Consider the following 22,239-nt stretch of genomic DNA (forward strand, 5'->3'; position numbering starts at 1 on the left):
ATTTTAGGGGTCATGGTTCATTCTTGGTCAAAGACCAAATACAATGAACTTGCCATGATAGCTATATATAATATAATGATAGATACATGCTTTTTGTCATAAAGTTTCAACAATTTCATAGATTGTCTCATCCACTAGCAATTTGATATTAATTGTTAGCCTCTAAATATTTAATAATAATACTATATATTAATTTGTGAACTAGCTAAATGGATAATATATTAGATATATTATTAGAGGACATGTAATTTTTAAACTTTTATTTTATTAGAGAACATTTTTTTGAGAAAATATATTCAATTTCAAAAAATAAAAATAAAAAATCACAAACCAGGTGTAGTGTGGCACTCCTTCTGTTCCGAATTAATCGTCGATTTTCAACTTTGTACAAGTATTAAGAATCTTAATAACCGTGTCTTGATTTTAGAAAAAAAAAGACATTAAAAAAACTAAAATAACCTTGATCACTTAATGATGTAATAAGAGAGTAAATTAATTCTTAGAGTTCAATTACTAAGATTAAAACGAGAAAAAATGCAAAATTGAAAATCTAAAATTGCTGTTAATATGTTCATGGAATATTTATTGAATAATTATTAATTATTTAATCCTTATTGCACAATTAATTTTCAGGGTACATTTAATTTGATGCACCATAGTCCAACATGTAATATACATTAGTACAAAAACAATTATGACTTCTTGGTCGAGATTCAATGTTCATTGCCTTTTTATAAATTCTCCTGAAATTAATAGAGACTAATCATTATAATTAAGGAAAACCAGATAATGATTATGCTCCTAACCCAGCCTTTTAATCCAAATTTAGATATTGAAAATCACATTTGAACAACTTTTTTATTGTTGGTAATTTTGTTGTTTATCCCAATTTTGGCAATTGGAAAACCATACGTAGTATCAAATTAAATAATTCACTAACATTTATTAGAAGGCCGGAAAGCAAATGAATTGAACTGATAAAAAATCGACATACACTATTTTTTATTTAAGTTTGGTTCTTTATATCGATAAATACAGCTTTTCGACATAGAATTTTGGGTCGAGTAGCTTGATTTGATTTTCAGTTGTAAATTATGCGTTGATTGCTTAGTCGAATAAACTTACCCGAAAACCCGACAAGTTAGTGCAGAATAAATTATTTTGAACATTTTCAATAAAGTATATTTTGGTACAATAATTTGTGGTTGATTTATCTCTTATTATTCTTCCAAATGGGAGGCATACAGAAAAAAGTGAATGGCTAGAAATGATGAGACAAAAATCAGACAGCAGTATGTATATTCTGTCTTAATATCGATGTGGAATATTAAAACAAATTTTTATTTTTAGGAAAAATACAGTTTTCATCCCTCAAGTTTGCCCCGATATTCAAAAAAACCCTCATATTTGAAAAATTCAATATTTTCGGTCTTTCCTGACAAGTTTATGTTAAAACTGACGGAATCAATCATGTGTCCACACTACCTTAACTAAAGGAGTAACGATAAATTGAGGGAGAGGGCCAAAAATGTTAAATTACTGAAACATGGGGATCAAATATATTTTTTTGTGAACATAAGGGATTGGATGTGGAATAGATGCAAACTTAGAGGATAAACTATAATTTTCCGAAACAAAGCATTATTAATAAAATTGGCCCATAAATTGAGGGAGAGGGCCAAAAATGTTATATTATTGAAACATGGGGACCAAATGTATTTTTTTGTGAACATAAGGGATTGGATGTGGAATAGATGCAAACTTGAAGGATAAACTGTAATTTTCCAAAAAATAGCGTTATTAAATAAAATGGCCCATGCAGGTCTCGAACCTGCGACCTTCGCGTTATTAGCACGACGCTCTAACCAACTGAGCTAATGGGCCAGTTGATATAATAGCGGAATGTATCTTATATATAATATTAGTAACAAAAAAGACCCGGTTACAGCTTCTATTGAATAATGGGCCAAACAAGTGGGCTTGTTTGTGGGTAGACACCTAACTTGGACCCAATTAAAGTTATTTTTAGTTTTTATAATCTAACTTGGACCCAATTTAAATTTATGCCAATTAATTAGTGATTCGCATCTCCAAAATTATTTATGAAAATAAAACTTATACATTTAATTGCATGCGAAGTTATAATGCCAATTAGTAGAACCGTCAATTGAGCCGGACATACCTGAAGCTTCTCGATAATTTCACAATTTCAAGAGTTGGGATTTATTCGACCCTTATACCTAATTGATATGCATAATTGGGCCAACCCAATGGGCCTACAAATTATTTACCTACTGGGCCACGAGCTCAATATCGAAGACCACTATCACCGAGGCCCAATCACCTTCAAGTAAGGTTTGGGCTCGACAATCTCAACTAAGCTATAAATAAATGTTTGAATTCATTCCTTAAGGTACGTCCTATTAACTGAGCAATACTACAATACGTATTCTCTGGACTATTTCTATGATCAGCACGTCTGACTTGAGCGTCGGAGGGGTTTCCGCCGGATCAAACCCCGGCTTAGTTCATGTGTGCTCATTTTGCAGGGACCTCAGGATCATCAAGTTGTTAAGCTACTGATCTGCTTTGATCTCCCAGCTCATTTTCTACACCACCCTAGGTGAGCTATATTTTAGCATCATCACTAATCAATTCATTGACCAAATTCCGGATCTTGATCCGACCCGACCGAAGCTTGTTCAAATGCATCTATTTAATTTGTGGCTCTACTGTCTGCAAGTCTACAACGTAGCCACTAATTAATTAAATAAACAAATATTTGCAGTTGTTGGATATATGCAATATGGTTTCCATCCACAAGATAATCTTTAAAATAAAACCTAAAGTACATTAGATTTAATTAATTAATTAATTATTAATTCATCACCTAAGTCAATTACATTAATTAATGGGAACCGTACAGAATTTGATACAAAAGTTGATATATTTTCTAATTGTTTATATATAACTAATAATTACTCCCTCCGTTCCTAAATAATTGTCACTTTTCATTTTTCACAAAGATTAAGAAACTCAATAAATATATCTTAATTTTAAAAAAAAATCATATAAAAATTACTAAAACAACCTTCAATATTTAATGATTTATAAGAGAAAATTAATGAATAGAGTTTCATTAATAAGGTTAAAACAGGAAAAATGCATTTAATGCAGTATTGGAAATCTAAAGTGACAGATAATATGGAACAAAAATATTTTAAAAAAGAGACAGTTATTATGGAACAGAGAGAGTATATTGTTGGAATATTTTCAACATAGAGAGAATATTCTTTTAAGTAATAGTATTAAATACTCCCTCCGTTCCTAAATAGCTGTCGTTTTTCACTTTGGCACAAATCTTAAGAATCTCAATAAATATGTCTTGATTTTAGGAAAATAGATATTGATGGACCAAAATACCCTTGTTTATTAATTAATGCAGGAAGAGTGCTATAGAGTTAATAAGGGTAAAATTGAAAAATAGCAATTAATGCAGCATTGGAATTGTAAAGTGACAGATAATATGGAACAAAAAAAATTCTTAAAAGAGACAAATGTTATGGAACAGAGGGAGTACATGTTAAGTGTAATTTAATTCTTCCACTTGTCTCAAAATGGCCACAATTTCTCCTTCAATATTTCGGCATTCATTACTTGATGACTTCCTTGTGCCTGTTGAATAAAAAAAGAATAAAAAAAATTATTAATAATAATAATAAATAAAATAAATAAATAAATAAATAAATAAGATAAAAATTATAATTTGTTTTACATGATCTACATGTAATTATCATTTCAAATTCATAACCGAAAGAACAAATCACTGTTTTCCAAAATTGAAAACTAATTTTCTAATTCAATTTCAAGAAAATTGAAAAATAAAAAATGAGATCAATTTTCTGTTTCCTTCCGACATTGAACGTTTTCGAATCGAAATCAGCGGAATATGAAAGTTTTATACGCATATTATATTAAAAATACATGAAATCATATATGTGTATACTAATGAGCTTCACTTGATAGTTTGTCAAGAAAAAAATGGAATTAATTTTGATTATTAAAATCAGAATTAATCTCATATATATATTTCCAAAACCAATCCGAAAAATTCAATAAAGAATCAGAAATTGAAATTTCAGATATTGCAATGAAGAATTTTTTTCCAAATTCGAAAACTTTGGATAAAAAGATTTTATTTCAAAAGTGCGAACCAGAATAATTTCAAAAGAATATAGACTTAATTAAAGTTTTTAATGGTTTAATTTGTATATAATTGAAAAAAAAATAAAGTGCAAATGATTAAATAATAATAATAAATACCTGAATATGCAAATTAAAGAAAATTCTGCCATCAAATGATTGAAAAGAAGTGGCATTGGTGAGAAGAAACCCTTGTTCCTCAAAAGTCGTTACAGCTTCAGATATTTGTAAAGCACGCTTTTGATAGTCAACTTTTGATATCTGAAACACGATTTTCTCTCCTATCTGTGTTGCCGTTACTGCTGATGAATTTATATTATTACTCCGATTTTGTTTCTTCTGACCAAATGATGACGATGCAGATGATGACGTAATCTTTGACGTCAGCATTTCTTTCTTGTGAGTTAGCCTTTCAACTTCTTTCTGTATTTCTGGTATGTATTTCACTACTCTTGAAACTGTGGCTGGAATGCTCAGTTTTCTCTGTCATCAAATAATTAATTATTGATTATTAATTATTTATTTTAAAAATGTATAGAAATGCAACCAAACAAAGGAATAAAAAAAAAACGAGAAAAGTAAAATAAAATAAAATAAAAATAACTTACAGAGCGATCGTCATTCGGGAGAAGTGACCTAAGAGAAGAGTAAAGATTGTTAATTTTCTTGCGACGATCACGTTCGCTCGCGTTGTGGTTGAGCTTCTTGACGGTCTTGTTTCCATCAACGCCGTTGATTTTAGGGTTTGTTCTTGATGAATTCGGAGAATGAAGATCGATGGAATATTCCGAAGTATCTTGTGGTCTATCTGCAGACAAATAGTTGATCATATTGTCTTGTTGATGATGATCATGGCTTATGGATTCATCCAAAAGCCATCCTACAGAACAAAATTGATGAGATAATCCCAGCATTTTAATTCTCACTCACTTAATTAATTTTTTTTTTTTAATTTGTGATCTTGGAATTGTAGTTATGATTAACAAGTCATGTTAGTATATATATATATATATTTGGATAAGTTTAGCTGGCATATGACGTCATCAGCACCAATTCTAGCTAGATTACTGTAATAAAAATATTTTGGTGTTGTTTATGTTGGTAATTAAATAAGGGAAAATTAATTAGATGGAAGTAATCAAAGTAAACCAAGAATCGAATATATTGCTAAATAATTAATATTATTTATTTATTATTACAAGAGTTTGGAGGGAATATTTACATAATTACATCCATTAATACTATTTTTGCTAATAATTAATCACGAGAGAATTTTTTTATATATATATAAAATGAGAAAATATTTTTTTAATTATCAACAACAAAAATCCAAACATTTATTTATTTATTTTTTATTTTTAGTGCTGATGAAAGAAGATTATTGTTGTGGGAACCAATTATATGATGACACATAATCGTCATGGTAATATTAAAGTATTAAGAGCACACGATGGCTTAAGGCTAACCCTAGTTAATTAAACTAATCACGCGATTAGTGCATGGCACACACGCCACGTAGACCATTGTGCTTGAGTCATCCACGTGGAAACACACTCTTCCTGCATTCTAGTGATTTCAACTTTGCAAATTATAAAAAAAATGGGCTTCATAATTTTTTTTATTTTTTGTCATTTAATTTCTCTCTCTTGTAATTTATATTCAACTGTTAGCTAATCATCTATCTATACCTAATATTTTATTTATTGAATATTTTATTTCTTCAGGAAGAAAGGAATCTATGGGTATTTAACAGTACTGGTATCAAGATGAGTTTATATATATATATATATATATATATATATATATATATATATATATATATATATATATATATATATATATATATATATATATATATATATATATTAGCCTCTCCAAATTAAATTTGTACCGTTCGTTAAGTCCAAGTGATCAGCCAAAAACTCCTCGTAACTGACACGAAAAGTAAAACGAACTTTATTTTCAATCAAAGCAGCCCGATGAACAAAACTCACGAGCTTATTAATTTTCTGACGACCCGATATTGTTTAGACTCAAAAAAGTCACTTTTTTCCCGAGGATTCCGTAACTTGGCATTGTTCCCAAAATTACGATATCTATAGTTAAAAGTTTAATCATTTGACGTATTTTGTAAAAAAAAAATCGTGTTTTTAATTTTAGTTTTATTAGGACTTTTTTTTTCTATTATAAATACAGTTAAACCTCTATAAATTAATACAATCGGGAATGACAAAGTTCTATTAATTTAGTGTAATATTAAATAATCGAACTACTAATTTAGAATATTTTTACCGAATCGTAGTTCTTGTGTACGTTTGAAATTGCTAGGTTTTAGCAAATTAAGCTTTGATTTTAATATATACATCTTTTAGATATTTCTCTCATTTTCGGTGGATTACGAACGTTTATCTATTCTAAAGGATTAATTCGACCAACCGTATTTGATCGAAAATACGAACTTTATCGCAAGAATAATGTCCCAATGTTAAATTTCATGAGAAACACTCACTTCTGATCTCGGTGATCCGACAACATATAAACTCTCGAAATTCTATTTTTGCCATTTTAGAAAAGTTACCAAAAAAAAAAATCATATCAACTCATGAAAAATCAGACGAGTATTGTTTATTTGTTCTACAAGATTAATTTGACATAATTAATTCTTTAATACATACACATACGTATCTTGAATCACGTCAGATTTCAGCGATCCGACATCGCTTGGACTTCCGAAATAACATTTTTGCCATCTTAGGGAATTTAAAAAAAAAAAAATCATAGCAAAATCATGTGTGTGTTCCGTGAATTAAGTTGTTCCCAAAATTACGAAATTTACTAGAATTAGGGTTTAACTCGTTTTTAACGGCTTACGTGCACCGGCAAAGGTAAATTCCTTCTATTTATGTGTTATTGTTTGTTGGTGAAACCTTTTTTTTTAAATATATATATAACTTCAAAACATTAGATTTAATATATATTAACACAAATTGATACACAAGTTGTTCGAACTTTTACACATATATAGAGAATTAATCTCCTTTTAAGTAAGTAATTAATTAATAGTTAAATATTAATTAGTGTAATTTTCTTCAAACTTGTCTCAAAATGGCCACAATTTCTCCTTCAATATTTCAGCATTCATTACTTGATGATTTCCTTGTGCCTGTTGAATCAAAAATATAATAGGATTATAATTAATTAATCTTATAGAATCTAATATGTAATTATCAAGTTTCGAAATTATTTATATTCCAATCGGAATAATAATTTTTTTCGAAATTGGGAAAACTAATTTAACCTCCTCCACTCCGATAAAAATGTAAATTCGAAATTAATTTGGTTTCTATATACACCTATAATATAAAAAAAAAACGAAGGAAAAAAAAAAACATGATCGTATTGATATAATAAGTATAAATTTTTACGAAAGGTGGAATTACTTCGGAAATTAAAATCCAATTTTTTAAAATTATTTTTGAAAATTAAAGTTAGTATATAATTGAAAAAAAAAATAAAGTGAAAATAATTAAATAATAAACAATAAATACCTGAATATGCAAATTAAAGAAAATTCTGCCATCAAATGACTCAAAAGAAGTGGCATTAGTGAGAAGAAACCCTTGCTCCTCAAAAGTCGTTACAGCTTCAGAAATTTGTAAAGCACGCTTTTGATAGTCAGCTTTTGATATCTGAAACACGATTTCTCTCTCTCCTATCTGTGTTGCTGTTACAGCTGATGAATTTATATTATTTTGTTTCTTCAGACCAAATGATGACGGTGCAGATGGTGACGTAATCTTTGACGTCAGCATTTCTTTCTTGTGAATTAGCCTTTCAACTTCTTTCTGTATTTCTGGAATGTATTTCACCACTCTTGAAACTGTGGCTGGTATGCTCAGTTTTCTCTGTCATCAAATTATTAATATCATATTATTATTATTTATGTTATTATAAATAATGTATATAATTTTTAAACATTTAAAAAATACATTACACGAAAAAAAAAATTGTTTTAATTTATAGATTTCATTAGGATTTTATTAGGATTTTAAATATCTATGTAATTCAAACTGAGAGAGAGAGAGAGAGAGAGAGAGAGAGAGAGAGAGAGAGAGAGAGAGAGAGAGAGAGAGAGAGAGAGGTATTTTTAATTCATCCAAACAAAGCTCAATTTTTTTTAATAATTATTATGAATTTTGAAATATTTAGTCGTGTAAAATGATTCTTCTCGAAATGCAACCAAACGAAAATAAAACGAGAAAAAATCTAAAATAAAATAAAAATAACTTACAGATTGATCCTCGTTCGGAAGAAGCGACCTAAGAGAAGAGTACAGATTATTGATTTTCTTGCGACGATCACGTTCGCTGGCGTTGTGGTTGAGCTTCTTGACGGTCTTGTTTCCATCAACGCCGTTGATTTTAGGGTTTGTTCTTGATGAATTCGGAGAATGAAGATCGATGGAATATTCCGAAGTGTCTTGTGGTCTATCTGCAGACAAATAGTTGATGATGTTGTCTTGTTGATGATGATCATGGCTTATGGGATCATCCAAAAGCCATCCTACAGAACAAAATTGATGAGATAATGCCATCATTTTAATTTCTGATCACTCACTTAATTAATTTTTTTTTTTAATTTGTGGTTTTGGAATTGTAGTTATGATTAACAAGTTATATGTTAGGTTAGTTGGTAATGAGGTCTATTTATATAGTTTGGATTATAAGTGTTGCTGTCATATGAACTAATCCTACATCAGCATTCATTCCTAAATTATTGTAATAAAAAAATTTGTGTTGGTTTATGTTGGTAATAAAAGAAGGGAAGTTAATTAGATAGTGGAAGTAATCAAAGTAAACCAAGAATTGAATATTGCTAATTAAAATCATTTATTAATTGTTACAAGAGTTTGGAGTGGATATTATTTACGGGGAGTGGAGTTCGATGTTGCACATTGAATGAATTTAAAGAGCATATTTGATTAATAACTATCCAATAAGCACGCATACAGATGAATTTGTGTACGTGTGATTATGTGCAGATCTACGGTTCAAAATTCATCCAGTGTAAATAACCGGGCGTACCATCTAATTTCGCGATGTTATTTACATTAATACCATTCTTTTTGCTAACAATGAGAGAATCTACTGTGAAAAGTTTCCCATATATACAATCTTTTTTATCAACACAAAAGAAGAAAAATAATATTTTAATCTTTATGGGCCAATAATATATAAATAATTCCCATATGTTTCCTACACTCGAAGAGCACGCGCATGGCTTAAGGCTAACCCTAGTTAATTAAAGTAATCACGCGATTAGTGCATGGCGCACACGACACCTGGACCACTCTGCACGTGGAAACACGCTCTTCCTGCATTCTCTGTATTTCAACTTTGAAAAATATAAATAAATGGGATTCAGATTTATTGTTTTTGTCCTTACCGTTATAATTCAACGGTTAAGTCAGCTATACATATACATATTCTCTATATGTATATGTGTGTTTCGTTATAGGAAAAAGGAATCTGTTGGCTTTTAGCTAACCATTGAAATCAAGATAAGAATGTGCATTTACTCCTTTATAATTCTTATATTGTCGGTTTGCACCAGGGTTAAGGATCTGTGGCTTCATTTTAAACAAATATATATTTTTAGACTAAAATATTCTTGCCAAGGGATGGCAATTTAACCCGTCCCACCGGATAACCGCCCTGCCCCGGATTTTCCGGGTAGTCCCCGTCCCATTAGTTAATGGAGCGTGTACGGGTTTTTTAACATATCCACCCTTACCCGACCCGTATCCAACCTGTTTATATATATATATATATATATATATATATATATATATATATATATATATATATATATATATATATATATATTTTTAGTAATTTTATTTATTTTTTGGATTATAAAATACTAAGTTTTAAATATATTTTCATTAAATAAATTACAAATATAAAAAAAACAAAAAAAACTAATTTTTACGGGTCCGAGGCGGAGCGGGTTTTACAGGGGGCAGGTAAAATCAAACCCGAAACGGGTATGGGTGAGAAATTTTGCTAGGAGTGGGGGGCGGGTGCGAGTTTTCCAAAACCCGCCCCATGGCCATCCCTATCCTTGCCCACTAATTAATATAAGATAGAGTGTTGGAGGTAGTTAATAAGGGTAATATTGGAATTCTGAAATGACGGATAATATCGAACAGAAAAGAGGTTTTAGCTCGTAAATTCCTTATCCTTAGTTTCATATAAACATAGAAATGACAACTTAGTCAAATTTTCATTGAGATAAATAAGAAAATGATTGCATTACAATTTACAGCCTTAAATTCTTTTCCAAAGCCAAAAACAACTTTCGGGGGATAAAATTTACAATAAATAATTGGTGAAAAGGTTAAATTCCATCGACAATGCTCGAAAGTTGTTTATTTATTGTGTTATTGTCCTTTAAAGCCGGCAAGTTGTTTCTTAAGATTAAGGATTTCGATACCGTATGAAGCTAATTGTTTCTTGAGATTTGATGAAGCCTCTCCAAATTTACGGTTCATGTACGCCAACTCATCTACAGACTCTTCGTATCTAACACGAAAAGTATCCAGTTTCGTCTGAGCTCCCCTCAGTCTCATTCTCAGTTTCGCCTTCTCTAAGTTGTACTGAACTTGATCCTGTTCAAAATCACCAGAAAAAAAAAACACGTTTTCGGTTATGAAAAAAAATTGCTATATTATTTCCGTTGTGCAGACATAAAAAACATCAAGAAAGTAGCGTTAAGGTGTAAGATCCCTTACATTGTGCATCTTGCCTTCCATGCTAGCAATTCTATCACTCTGCTGCTCTAATTCGTCTTTTAACTTTGATACCTACGCAAATCAACATCATGTCATCTTCGATATTAACATAATGTACTAACATAAATCAGTCGGCAATATTTCTGACTGTGCTATTATATCGCATGTATAACAGAGGAGAACAAATAAAATCCCAGACGAGTTAATATCTATTTTTTGGTACTAATCATTGCAATTTTTCGTACAATTTCCAGAAGAAAAAAGTTTGTGGGCATTCGAAATCTTAAAACGAAATACTATTGTATTTTAAGAATTAATGTGTCTAGTTTGAAGATTACCTCTGACAATTGTTTAGATAACGAAGCGATTTCAGCAGTATATTGTTTTTCCTTTACTCCAATGACCTCTACCGAAGCTTTCTCCTTGGATGACCATATTGCTTTCTCCTCTTCCATTGTCATAAGGGCTTCAGTGAGTTGCTGCAAGAAAGAATAATAGCATAAAAAATTTAACACAATTATTAATTATAGATTGATTTGTAAAAAAAAAAACGGAACATTATTTTACTTCAGTACCATCGACAAGTCCTCCTTTTCTTCCGACAAAGTTTGAAGAGAACTTTCCATTTTCTGAACATGAAAGCTAAATTCTTCCAAACTTCTTCTCTGAAATATTTTGACGTAAATTCGAATAAGCCAATCATAATTCAAGATTTGTGGAAATGTGAGTGTAAACTAAGAAAAAGCTTACAAGAATTGGAACTTCTTCCCTCAGTGTAGTCAACTCCGACTTTGACAAGTGCAATTCGTCAGACAATGCCTGCAAATCGGAAGCCAATTCCTCAGCTCTGGAAGTGGATATATCCTTTTCATCGTTTGCCATTGCCAGTTGTTCTTCTAAAGATGCAATTGTGATCTCCATCTCAAAAGCAAGCACTTCCAGCTTCTTGTACTCCTAAAGTTAAAGGATCGATTAAAGGGAGAATTAAAAAAAAAATAAAAAGAAACAGACAGACTGAGTTGAGTATCTAGTTTCTCTATTTTTCCTATAATTTCTTGATTCCTCTAATTATAATTACTGATAACTAACTACCTCCAGTTCAGCCAAAGCAGCAGAGCCCTTTGCTCGCTTTTGATCAAACACGTTCGAGCTCCTATCAGTCGTTGGATCGCGCATTTTTCCAATAATAGATTCACGTTTGCTCATATCACGTTCAATCTTAGCTTTTTGATTTTGTAGTCTTTTAAGTTCTCTCTCTGCACATGATTTCTCACCCTGGCATCGAAGCAAAACGCATTTGTAAGTTAAAAGATGAAAGGGCATACGAAAATCAAGAAAGCAAGAAAAATGGTATAATAATACCTCAAGCTTAGTTTTCTCCTGCACTGCATTCTTGAGCTTGGACTCCGTGTCTTTTAACTTTAATTTTGTTTTTTCCAAATCTTTTCTGATACTTTCCTTTTCTTTTGCCAAAGAAGAAGATGATAAAGATTGATTTTCCCTTTGGAGCATTTCAAGATGACATAACACATCAGCCTTTTCTTCTTCGTGTTTCTCATTTAGTTCCTAAAAACGAAACTAATGAGAAGTTTTCGACTAAGCGAACAAGAAACTATGAAACAAAGTAAAGTAACGTACCACTAATGCGTTCGTAGAATTCTGAACTTCTGAACTTAATTCTTCTATCCTAGTACGAAGCTCTGAAGCTTGATCGTAAAGAGAAAGCTGTATATCTCAACAGGAAATGTGGGTTTCAATTTTCAACAATTCCAATTATTAAGTAAGTAATTAACATGCAGTGAAAAATACCTTCTCATCCTCAAGCTTATGAACTTTGTCTCTCAAGCAAGACTGCACCTTCTCATGGCTCTTAACAATCGATTCTATTTGAACCAAACTTTGCGAAACTGAAGGTTTAAGATCCTGCACTTGCAGTTAAAACAAAAATAATTTACATTGTCATATAATAATTTACTATGCCAAAACAAAAATATATTTTTAACGATAATAGACGAATAAAACAGCAAGAAGTAAATTTAGTCCATATACTTGCAAGTCATCTCTAAATTCTTTTATTTTCTGAAGGATATACCCAAAAAGAAAAGATTCTCTAAAGATGCCTACTTACGAGCAGGTTTGGCAAGAAACTGAAAAGTTCGTCCACAACTGAAGAGAGAGAAACCACAAGTTGTTTTGAACTTTCAAACTCTTTCTTTAATTCCTCGGATTCTGCTAATAAACTGATCAACCAATCAGATTCTTCCTGAAAAAAGATATAAACAATGAACTTTACATCTCTGCATATAGCCACGGTAAAAATCTTCTACAAATTCAAGTACGGAAAATCGTTGGATGCATAAGGTGAAACGCTAGCCAGTTACCATGCTAGACACTGTTGAAGCAAGGTTTTCACTAGCTAGAGTTGCTCCTTCTTGTGCAAGCATAAGTTCATCATGAAGCTGAATTGAACAAAAATATAATAACTGGAATGAATATATTTCAATTTCAATTATATCAATTAAAGAATCTTAAGGCATTGTAACTGAACTGATACTTTATCTACATGTTAAAACCGCATGGAAAATATAGGTATCCGTATCATAAATTAGAGAATGAACCGTTTCACATTTCTCTTGTGCAGATACAGTCTGCTCAGTTCTCAAGCCCGATTTACAATCTAGATTTTTTTGGCTCGAGGACTTCTCCATCTCTAAAGCTGCAATCTGCATAACAATATTCAGATATTTGCACAATTGAAGATTCAAAGCATGATTAGAAGGGAATTAGTGATACGTCAATCAGACTTCTATATAGCAAGAGCCTTCATGCAGCTATTAAATACCAAAACACCTACTCTTTGCAGCTATAAATCTTACTTGACAAGCTCAAATAATAGGAGGCTTTACCTAGTTGAGTTATTCACAATATTTCTACTGAGAATAAATGAAGTATCAAGTGAGGCAAAGACTAAAATAAACGCAATAAATAAGAGGAAAACCTTTTCTTGAAGTTGCTTGATCACAAGAATAGCATCCAAGTCCCTCAGACTGCTATTTTCCTCTGGATTAGATACAGGATTGATGTTCTTTGCAGCACACTCTCTGCATTTCTCATCCACAAGAAGATCGGCCTCAACAAGCTTCGTCATCAAGTAATCAATTTTGATGTCACTCATCATCCTCTGCAACGAGGAAAAGTTAGTAATAAAAAAAGGTTTAATGCAACATTGTACAATAGTAGGAAAAACTAACATGAGTTTCGAATTCTAAGAGCAAATTTTCGTATTCCGCTTGCATTTCAACTGAGTTGTTGCTCTCCTGCATGAGAATAAATTAGTCCCAGAAGCAAATTGAAAAAGGTAAGGAAAAATATGTGACAAAGTATGAACCATTGGTAAACTTCTTTTTGATGGAACTTTTCTCCGACTGGTAACGTGCAGCAAAGCATGTGGGTCAGGAAGAATACAGTCCTCCAAAGCACTCTTTTTACAATCTTGATCTTGTTTGTGAAGTTCAGAAGTACTTGTTTCATTTACCAACTCTTCAAAAGGAAGAAGTGGCCCCGTTGTGCAATTTGCTCTTCTTGGTTTGACTTGGGAAGAGTTTTCTTTAACCGCAGTAGGCAACTAGAGCACCAAGTAAGAACATTAATGAATACTCGTGCACATATAGCTATTGTAGTTTGAATGTTCTGGGGAAAAACGTTATGCATAAAGGGCTATATGTAAGTCTTAGAAACCGAAGGTGATAAGTTGCTAACATAAAACAAACTTACAATGTTAAACCTAATATTTAGTACCACAAGTTCGTCTATACAAGTATGTCATGGGCATTTGCAAATATTTCAAATAAGCAGCAAAGCCTTATATCTGTACCAGTAGACTGTGTATACTTCTGAATAGCATATATTATAATTTCTAAGCAACTCTAATTGAGGTTGTTTGTCCCAACATTATACACTTGACTTTTCCTGGTGGTTGACCATACATATCCGTAATAAGAAACATTCATTTTAATTAGGGAAAAAAAAACGATCATCATTTCTGTCATACATCAGTAGATAGTCCTAGAAAATGTGAATTCCATACTATCTGAAGTACAAGTATTACCTCTTTTATTTTTTTCCTTCCAAGATTTCCAGGGCACCAGGTATCACGCCGTTTTTCCTACATAGAGAACCACCCAGAATTAAAAAAGAAATATGGACATAAAAATTATAGTTTTTAGAGGGTACATGTAGCAACAAAAACACATTAAGCAAACTAGAGCTACAGTAATAATAGCTTCAATATTACTTCTACTCATGTTTCTAAGAGGCAAAGTACAAACAAGCCAAAAGAAGACAGCACAAGATAGCAGACCTTTTTATAGTCATCACCGGTTTCTTCTCTATTTGCACAGAATACCATAGAACTCAAGTTCTCGATTTTCTTGGCTTGCACTTGCAATATCTTCTCTCGTTCAGCCTGAGTTCTCTTTTCTTCCTCCAGCTCTAGAGCCATTCTTTCTCTATCCAATTCACTCTACAGATGGTTAAAGTAAAAAACAATCTTAGAACATATACATGTACCTTCATGTGAAAGAATAAGTAAAATTAGTAACCTTTAGCAATGTATTTCGCAGGTTCAAGATTTCTTCTTCAAGATGCTCCGAGTGTAAACCCTTGAAAATCAAACAAGAATAAGCATGCTATCATACACAGTAAAAACTAATAAAAATCTTAGACCTTGACCGTGATTACACATATACACCTATACCAAGTATTAACCTGCAATTTGGCTCTAAGTTCCTCAATCTCCTTCTTTTGACGTTTTAGCAGGGCAGCATCAGTCAAAATCTGTCATTATAAATAGATTATGTCAAGCTCAAATTAGAACATCGAAGAGAAGGGATATACAAATTACTTACTTCTTCAATGCAAGCATAAACAATGTGTGCTTACAAAAAAAATCAAGAAACTTGATTTAGAACTTCTGAAATGGTGAATAATGCGTATGTAAATACAACTACGAGGAGGATACCAGTCAAGGGTAATACCTCATTTACATGAGCACAGTTTGTCACACGGAGTGCTCTGCTAGCAAACTGAAGACTACTTTTAGTCTCATCAGCATGGATCTGCGATTAAATAAAAATCGAAATCCATGCATATGAATATGTTAGATACTTCTTACTCAGACTGTCGAAATAATATTTATACCCAAAAAGGAAAAAAAAAAAAAAAAAAAGAGGCCAGTACAGATCATCACATCACCAATTCTTCCAGATATCAACACAAATTTTCAAATTTATTTAAGGTTTTATGAAGCTCCAAATATTCACCTGTGCAAGCGTAATATTGCATATCATAGCAGTATTTGCATTTCCACCCAATGCAGGTTGCAAAATACGCGTGAGTTTGCTGTCTCGGTACGGAACATGTCCTCTGAAATATTATGATATATGTCATCATTATAAAATCGCTGTATGTGATTTTTAGTAGTATATTCATACATACCCTTGGCTTTCAGCACCTTCACTGAGTTTCTTTATGACAGTTCCCAAGGTCATCAGGCTTTTATTGATGTGGGAGCCCTCCTTTAATCGAACACCTTCTGCTCCAGTCTTTGCAGCACGTTCTGAACCAGCAAGATCCACCAAATTCTGCAAAAGTTCAATCAGGAACCAAAAAACAAATAAGGAGAAAAACAGGACAATGTACAGAAAAGTGATGGTCATACTACTTTCTTCTTGAAAGAAGAGGATAACAAGATAGGAGAAAGAAAACCAAAAAAAAAAAGAAACAGAACTCAAGAAGAATAGAGTAAAAAACAGAAACAGAAATCAAGACTTTGAATTTGTATTATGGATGAAGTAGAATAAAGATAATACCAAGACAGAAACACGAACTGCATCACATGAGAATTCTGCTTCCGAATCACCAGTTTTCTCCCTGCTCTCGATAATCTATCTTGAACAAATTCTTGATTAGCTGAATCAATAGGTCACACAACTACGAAATGAACAGATAAATAATCTACATACCATGCGGAATATTGTGTGTGATCTGCTACTGTAGACATTCATATTTGTTTCTCCAATATGACGATGAGCTGTAAATAAGAAAGAGAAGGCGTCAATTTTTTTGTGCAAACCCTTTTTCGTAAAGACAATGGACTCTATGTGTACATAAAGATTTTGTGCAAACCCTTTTTCATAAAGACAATGGACTCTATGTGTACATAAAGATTTTGTGCAAACCCTTTTTCATAAACATCAAAAACTGAAACAAAGGTTCAATTTCTTTTGATTTTCTCTTTCATTCTCATATTTAGGATGGAAAGAAGTTGGCAATGACTTGGGCTGTTAAAGAAGCTATATGTAAGTCACACTTTAAGCAGAAAATTTATCCTTATCATAAATAACAAGAAAAGGAGTACAATGTTTCTTAAATTCAGAATATGAAGTTTAGAACTTACATTCTCCAAACTCCATAAGTTGAAGGACTTGATCAGCAGATGCCACGATTTCTTCTCTCAGCCCAGCAACAAAGATTCCTCGCTTCATTTTCCCAAAACGCATTTTAACATACACTAAAAATACAGTTCTCCGTACAATATCCAGACAAACAAAATAATAGCCAATTATTACCTCGATACTTTCATGAATCTGAAGTTTCCTCTGCTCGGGGGCTAACAAATCATTTATTTCCTCATTGTAAATTTCCATATACGACATACGTAAAAGAAACTCTCGATCCATTTCCTTAAGAGAAAGAAAACAATATTAGACTGCATTAAAAAACAAACCATGTATGTAACAAAAATTAGATAAAAAATATAGTTACTACTTGCTTGATCTATGGCCGGAAAGGGCATAGTTAACAAGAGGGTACGAAATGAACGAATACCTGATGTATAATGTTAAAAACATCATGGACAGAAAGGGGGATAACTCCAAGCTCAGAACTTGATCCTCTCATTGTATGCGTTTTTCCACTACTTGTTTGTCCGTATGCAAAAACAGTTCCTTAAAGAATCAACCAGTAAGACATACAAATACATACGACTTCTAAATTATTGGAAATTGAATGCCCCATAAGAAGTTGAAAAACATGGATAACGGTATAAAAATGATAATCGCAGTTGCACAACTTACTCAGCTTAACTAGTTGTTAATCCATGTGGCCTATTTTAACATTGTCATATCATGGATTAGGAGAAAATTTAACTTGTCATACATAAATGGCCATGAATTATCTCTAGAATAATGAATTTGAAAACTATTCATGACTCAAGCAAGAAGACGTCCACATAAATTCTTACTCATTGCCTCAAGTTTCTACTTTACTGCATAACAAAATCGTAATTCTTTCGAAAATTTCGTTGGAACAATATCATCAAAATAAGCAAAGATAAATAGTTTTGTTTTAGGGGGAGAAAAATACCATTGAAGCCCCGAACTGCAGCAGCCACAATATCTCTAGTCCGAGCACTGTATACATCTCGAGTTTCGCAATCTTCCCCGAATATCTGGTCTACAGATCATCAAAATCGAATAATGACACCGCGCACAAAGTTGTAAATGTCGAGCAAAAAAAAAACCTAAAATACAGAATCGAAAACGTACCGAATTCAAATTTGGAGGGTTGGGTGGGTATGGAGATGGAATTGCCGGAAATTCGCCATGGGCTGGCCTTGGCATCCTCGGGGGAGAGTGGCCTAGCTCTTACTGACACGTGTATTCTCTCCATTCTCTCTCTGTACCACTCTCTCTCTCTCTCTCTCTCTCGATAGTGTGTGAGAACGTGAGAGAGAAAGCAGAAGAGTGGAAAGGGGCTTTGGTGATTTTCCCGCCTAGTAATTGTTGTACTGCTATTTTAAATTGTACATTGTCCCAATTCATTTTGTTCTTCGATTTATTTATTTGTTGAGATTCTCAGGAGTCGAACCTTGGTCATTCGACTTATTAATGACGGCAATAATTATATTATATATTTACACAAATATTCGGGCCTGAAGAATTGGATTACTTCGAATGGGCTTGATGGGTATTAATGGGCCTTATTACGTCATTTAAATTTTATTACATCACCTATTCGTTTTGCTTAAGAAAATTATATATTTTATTTAAATTTGTTTCATTTACCCATATAGGTAGATTTGGAAATTCATAAACGAATATGCAATTTTCAAAATTCCGTTACTCATAATTTCGTTAGATTAGACGGAAAAATAGCTCGAGAGGATATTTGTAATTAGCAATACTACAGGGGTCTGTAAGTTATGTAATCTTACCTCAGGAGAGGAGGTGCCCGTAATCTACCAAAAGAATAAAGATATGAAACCGAAACTGAAACCTTAAGCAAACCTCAAATATTTCCTAAAAATATTTACAAAAATATTTAAATAGTTTTGCAATTTATTCTATTTAAAATTGCACTCGTACATAATACAAAAAAGAAAAAGAAATTAAGAAAGGAAACTAAAATATATACAGAATCTGATTCCTCCTCCATACAAAAAGCCTGCATCTCTACAAATTGTGGGGAGCCACTTCATACCTGAACTCCAATTCTTTGAGCAACCTGAACAATCGAATTTCGAATTAAACCACCTTCCAAACACAAATCTATTAAAAAATAAAATGAGAAAAATATTTGGAGAAAAAGTGATTCTATATACATATACAAGAGATGTATATTCGATATCAATAGTGTAACATTCGATATCTCCGAAGTTAGCTCTCTTACTAAATTACGGAGTCCTAGTAACATGGTATAATTATTAAACTGAAATGTGAATATATTCACTTTAAGAGTCTGCAATTGCCATGATTTTTTCAAGAAAATATATGAAGAAAACGATACATAGTTCACAAGAACAATCACGAGTATAAAGACTTTTAGTGTGTGCGTGTGTGCGCATGTGTATATGTATTAAAAAGAAATTCAATACCTCTTTGAAGGATTTAACATCACTTCCCCAAAGCCAAGCATCACAGCCAGCATCTCTAGCACCCCACACATCGTTTCTCCGATCATCTCCAACATGTACAACATCTTCCGGTTCTACCCCCAAGAACTCGCAAGCTTTCAAGAATATCATAGGGTTTGGCTTCTCTGCTTCAACCTATTTTTTTAAATATAGAGACATCATGTTTAATATAAGTTAGATTGCATACATTTAAATAAAAGTTACGGAAAATCGAAAAGAAACGAGCTCCCACTTACTTCAGCAGAAACCGCCACAGCATCGAACCAGTGATCACATTTAAGTGCTCTCAACAAAGGTCTTAACCTAGTATCGAAATTGGACACAACAGCTACCTTAACTCCTGCTTTTCTAAGAGCTTTGAACACTTTCTCTGCATCTGGATCGCATAGATGCCAAGCCTGTAATATATTAGCTCGTATTAGATACAAATAAAACGTATCTAACACTACCCCTGTTTAGGATTACAGAACACACGATAGATAACAACCTTTTCGGTGGTGTAATAGTTATAGAGTTCTTCGAAGTACTGAGAATCGGAACAGCCCGTCGAAGAACTGACTATGAACTGCCAAAACGGTCTTCCGTCATCCACATATCTGCGCGTTAAATCAAGAATCACCGAAAATCGTTAACGAGTACTGCTATTGATCATTGAAAATCAAGAATGATTATAACTTATAATCAGAGACAAGAATTTAATTAACCTGAGACGCGATCTACCCCAAGGCTGTCCATACGCCCATCTGTATCTGTTCAATATCTCGCATTCGGAGTATTCGACTCCATACTTTTCACCGATCTGTCTATATATCTACACATCGAAAATTACGGCGATTTTTAGTTGAAATTCGATATGAACAAATGCAAGGATTAGTTTCAATAAGCATGGTGACACTGTAAACAGATCTGCAACAGTAATTGAACAGTGACTGCTGATTACAACAGCAAAAGAGAACAGTGATTTATCCTTGTCAAAAACCCTAAGTCATAATTACTTTCTTCGATTATCAATTATCATCATATTCATATGCATGCATAACTAATTTCAGGCGAATCATAAAATTCATCGGAAAAAATCTAGGGATTGCAGATTCGCAATTACTTCCTGTATATTTGTTAAGGCATCAAATCCACTCCAGAAATACCATAAATCGCACAAATGGAGGAAAAACAAAAACAAAAATTCAAAATTCAAAATTAAACCTGAGCCATTGGCTGGGAAGGAACAACGAGAGTACCGACGGCGTCAACGAGTAAAGCCTTGTGCGTCAGCCCGCCGTACAAATTCCTCCGGTAATCCTCGTACTCTTTGACCATCCCCAAAATTCTCGGCCCGCTCAGCACCTCCGCCGGCGGCGGCGGCGGCTCCGAAGCGACAGCAGCTGAGGTCGAGAAATGCGGAGATCCAGGCCTCGGAGTCAGGGAAAAACGGCGGCGATTGAAGAGTTTGCTGATCGTAGTTCTCGCTGAATAAGCCATCATTTTTTTTGTTTTGTTTTTTCACCTCAAATGCTCCTACATTTCACGCTGCCTTTTAAAGGTGTGTGAAGCTTTGCTAAAATAGTGCAGAGTGTTCTCTCTCACTCACAGTGCGTGTATGTGTGTGTGTGTGTATAAGTGTGTGTATATCCAGTATATGGGTGCTCTGTGCAAAAGGAGACAAGTGGCATCAAGGCATGGGGTGAAGATGGAGGAAGAAAATGACATGAAATTACTATTTACCCCCTTTATTTGATACTGGGATTAAATTATAGTCGGTATTTTAATTATCAATTTATCAAAATAATATTTATTATGATATTCGACCAAATAATTAGACCTTAAATCACATCGGTCAAATTTAGATATGAATAAGTTAGATTTTCAATAAGAAATTATTACACTCAGAATCTCGATAAATTAATAACATTGCTTAAATATATTTTTTTTCTAGATCCGATACGGTAAAAAGTTTATGAACAACATATTTTTCGATTTCAATTAATGATTATACCACTGTATTTTAAAAAAATATATTATTGCAATTTTATTAGTCTATTCGATGTCTTTTGATTAAGCTAAGTTACAATATACGCACCAACGTATTTGTCTTCTCGATTTCAGTTGAATGAACTGATTAAAATTGATCGAGTCAATCTTAACTCATTTAACTCAGTTCTAACTTAATTGACTCGGTTATAAATCAGTCGACTCAATAAGAGTATACATGATAAAAAAGAAAGATGATGTAAGAGAGATAATTGCTTGAAATCAAACAACACAAATGATT

General features: G+C 32.4%; 4 protein-coding genes and 1 non-coding gene across 6 annotated transcripts; all 5 read right to left on the reverse strand.

Annotated features, from left to right (window-relative positions):
* Nucleotides 1–1,810: 1,810 nt before the first annotated feature.
* TRNAI-AAU (transfer RNA isoleucine (anticodon AAU)) lies at nucleotides 1,811–1,884 on the reverse strand. The gene has a single exon. It is a non-coding gene; the product is annotated as a tRNA-Ile (tRNA).
* Nucleotides 1,885–3,577: 1,693 nt separating this feature from the next.
* Nucleotides 3,578–5,182, reverse strand: LOC148767758 (transcription factor ORG2-like). Its single transcript, XM_088824477.1, has 3 exons — nucleotides 4,812–5,182; nucleotides 4,324–4,686; nucleotides 3,578–3,675 (listed from the first exon to the last, which is right to left on the reverse strand). The coding sequence occupies exons 1-3, from the start codon at nucleotides 5,115–5,117 to the stop codon at nucleotides 3,613–3,615; spliced, it is 732 nt and encodes a 243-aa protein (XP_088680603.1). The 5' UTR covers nucleotides 5,118–5,182; the 3' UTR covers nucleotides 3,578–3,612.
* A 1,969-nt stretch (nucleotides 5,183–7,151) lies between these two features.
* Nucleotides 7,152–9,357, reverse strand: LOC105949312 (transcription factor ORG2). Its single transcript, XM_012972601.2, has 3 exons — nucleotides 8,495–9,357; nucleotides 7,752–8,108; nucleotides 7,152–7,366 (listed from the first exon to the last, which is right to left on the reverse strand). The coding sequence occupies exons 1-3, from the start codon at nucleotides 8,798–8,800 to the stop codon at nucleotides 7,304–7,306; spliced, it is 726 nt and encodes a 241-aa protein (XP_012828055.2). The 5' UTR covers nucleotides 8,801–9,357; the 3' UTR covers nucleotides 7,152–7,303.
* Nucleotides 9,358–10,476: 1,119 nt separating this feature from the next.
* On the reverse strand, nucleotides 10,477–18,951 carry LOC105949383 (P-loop containing nucleoside triphosphate hydrolases superfamily protein). 2 transcript variants are annotated; one of them, XM_012972682.2, is made up of 29 exons: nucleotides 18,604–18,951; nucleotides 18,422–18,511; nucleotides 17,885–18,003; nucleotides 17,626–17,739; nucleotides 17,454–17,535; nucleotides 17,020–17,087; nucleotides 16,867–16,941; nucleotides 16,493–16,638; nucleotides 16,318–16,420; nucleotides 16,033–16,113; nucleotides 15,764–15,832; nucleotides 15,598–15,657; nucleotides 15,357–15,518; nucleotides 15,105–15,161; nucleotides 14,385–14,621; nucleotides 14,248–14,313; nucleotides 13,995–14,177; nucleotides 13,615–13,719; nucleotides 13,378–13,455; nucleotides 13,125–13,259; nucleotides 12,806–12,919; nucleotides 12,635–12,721; nucleotides 12,359–12,562; nucleotides 12,089–12,271; nucleotides 11,747–11,950; nucleotides 11,572–11,661; nucleotides 11,335–11,475; nucleotides 10,997–11,068; nucleotides 10,477–10,873 (listed from the first exon to the last, which is right to left on the reverse strand). In XM_012972682.2, the coding sequence occupies exons 1-29, from the start codon at nucleotides 18,725–18,727 to the stop codon at nucleotides 10,646–10,648; spliced, it is 3,477 nt and encodes a 1,158-aa protein (XP_012828136.2). In that variant the 5' UTR covers nucleotides 18,728–18,951; the 3' UTR covers nucleotides 10,477–10,645. The 2 variants fall into 2 exon arrangements, with proteins under 2 accessions (XP_012828136.2, XP_088680448.1); XM_088824322.1 differs by lacking the exon at nucleotides 13,615–13,719.
* Nucleotides 18,952–19,315: 364 nt separating this feature from the next.
* LOC105949416 (Haloacid dehalogenase-like hydrolase (HAD) superfamily protein) lies at nucleotides 19,316–21,641 on the reverse strand. The gene is made up of 6 exons (XM_012972724.2): nucleotides 21,174–21,641; nucleotides 20,675–20,781; nucleotides 20,458–20,566; nucleotides 20,207–20,368; nucleotides 19,932–20,105; nucleotides 19,316–19,561 (listed from the first exon to the last, which is right to left on the reverse strand). Exons 1-6 carry the CDS (start codon nucleotides 21,450–21,452, stop codon nucleotides 19,532–19,534), a joined length of 861 nt encoding a protein of 286 aa, XP_012828178.2. The 5' UTR covers nucleotides 21,453–21,641; the 3' UTR covers nucleotides 19,316–19,531.
* Nucleotides 21,642–22,239: the final 598 nt, after the last annotated feature.

Source organism: Erythranthe guttata, chromosome 10 (genome assembly GCF_056151865.1).
Source record: "Erythranthe guttata isolate IM_541 chromosome 10, IM_541, whole genome shotgun sequence".
Taxonomy (NCBI): domain Eukaryota; kingdom Viridiplantae; phylum Streptophyta; class Magnoliopsida; order Lamiales; family Phrymaceae; genus Erythranthe; species Erythranthe guttata.

Excerpts from the sequence above, each read along its gene's own strand:
- LOC105949312 (XM_012972601.2), bottom strand. The coding sequence starts at position 8,800 with ATGATGGCATTATCTCATCAATTTTGTTCTGTAGGATGGCTTTTGGAT. Across the intron at positions 8,109-8,494 it reads TTCCGAACGAGGATCAATCT|AGAAAACTGAGCATACCAGC; the intron begins GTAAGTTATTTT and ends ATTTGATGACAG. Across the intron at positions 7,367-7,751 it reads TCTTTAATTTGCATATTCAG|GCACAAGGAAATCATCAAGT; the intron begins GTATTTATTGTT and ends TTGATTCAACAG.
- LOC148767758 (XM_088824477.1), bottom strand. The coding sequence starts at position 5,117 with ATGCTGGGATTATCTCATCAATTTTGTTCTGTAGGATGGCTTTTGGAT. Across the intron at positions 4,687-4,811 it reads TCCCGAATGACGATCGCTCT|AGAAAACTGAGCATTCCAGC; the intron begins GTAAGTTATTTT and ends ATTTGATGACAG. Across the intron at positions 3,676-4,323 it reads TCTTTAATTTGCATATTCAG|GCACAAGGAAGTCATCAAGT; the intron begins GTATTTATTATT and ends TTTATTCAACAG.
- LOC105949416 (XM_012972724.2), bottom strand. The coding sequence starts at position 21,452 with ATGATGGCTTATTCAGCGAGAACTACGATCAGCAAACTCTTCAATCGC. Across the intron at positions 20,369-20,457 it reads ACTATTACACCACCGAAAAG|GCTTGGCATCTATGCGATCC; the intron begins GTTGTTATCTAT and ends AATATATTACAG. Across the intron at positions 19,562-19,931 it reads ATGTTAAATCCTTCAAAGAG|GTTGCTCAAAGAATTGGAGT; the intron begins GTATTGAATTTC and ends TCGATTGTTCAG.
- LOC105949383 (XM_012972682.2), bottom strand. The coding sequence starts at position 18,727 with ATGGAGAGAATACACGTGTCAGTAAGAGCTAGGCCACTCTCCCCCGAG. Across the intron at positions 17,740-17,884 it reads TTTTTAACATTATACATCAG|GAAATGGATCGAGAGTTTCT; the intron begins GTATTCGTTCAT and ends CTTTCTCTTAAG. Across the intron at positions 11,951-12,088 it reads CTGCTTTGGCTGAACTGGAG|GAGTACAAGAAGCTGGAAGT; the intron begins GTAGTTAGTTAT and ends CTTTAACTTTAG.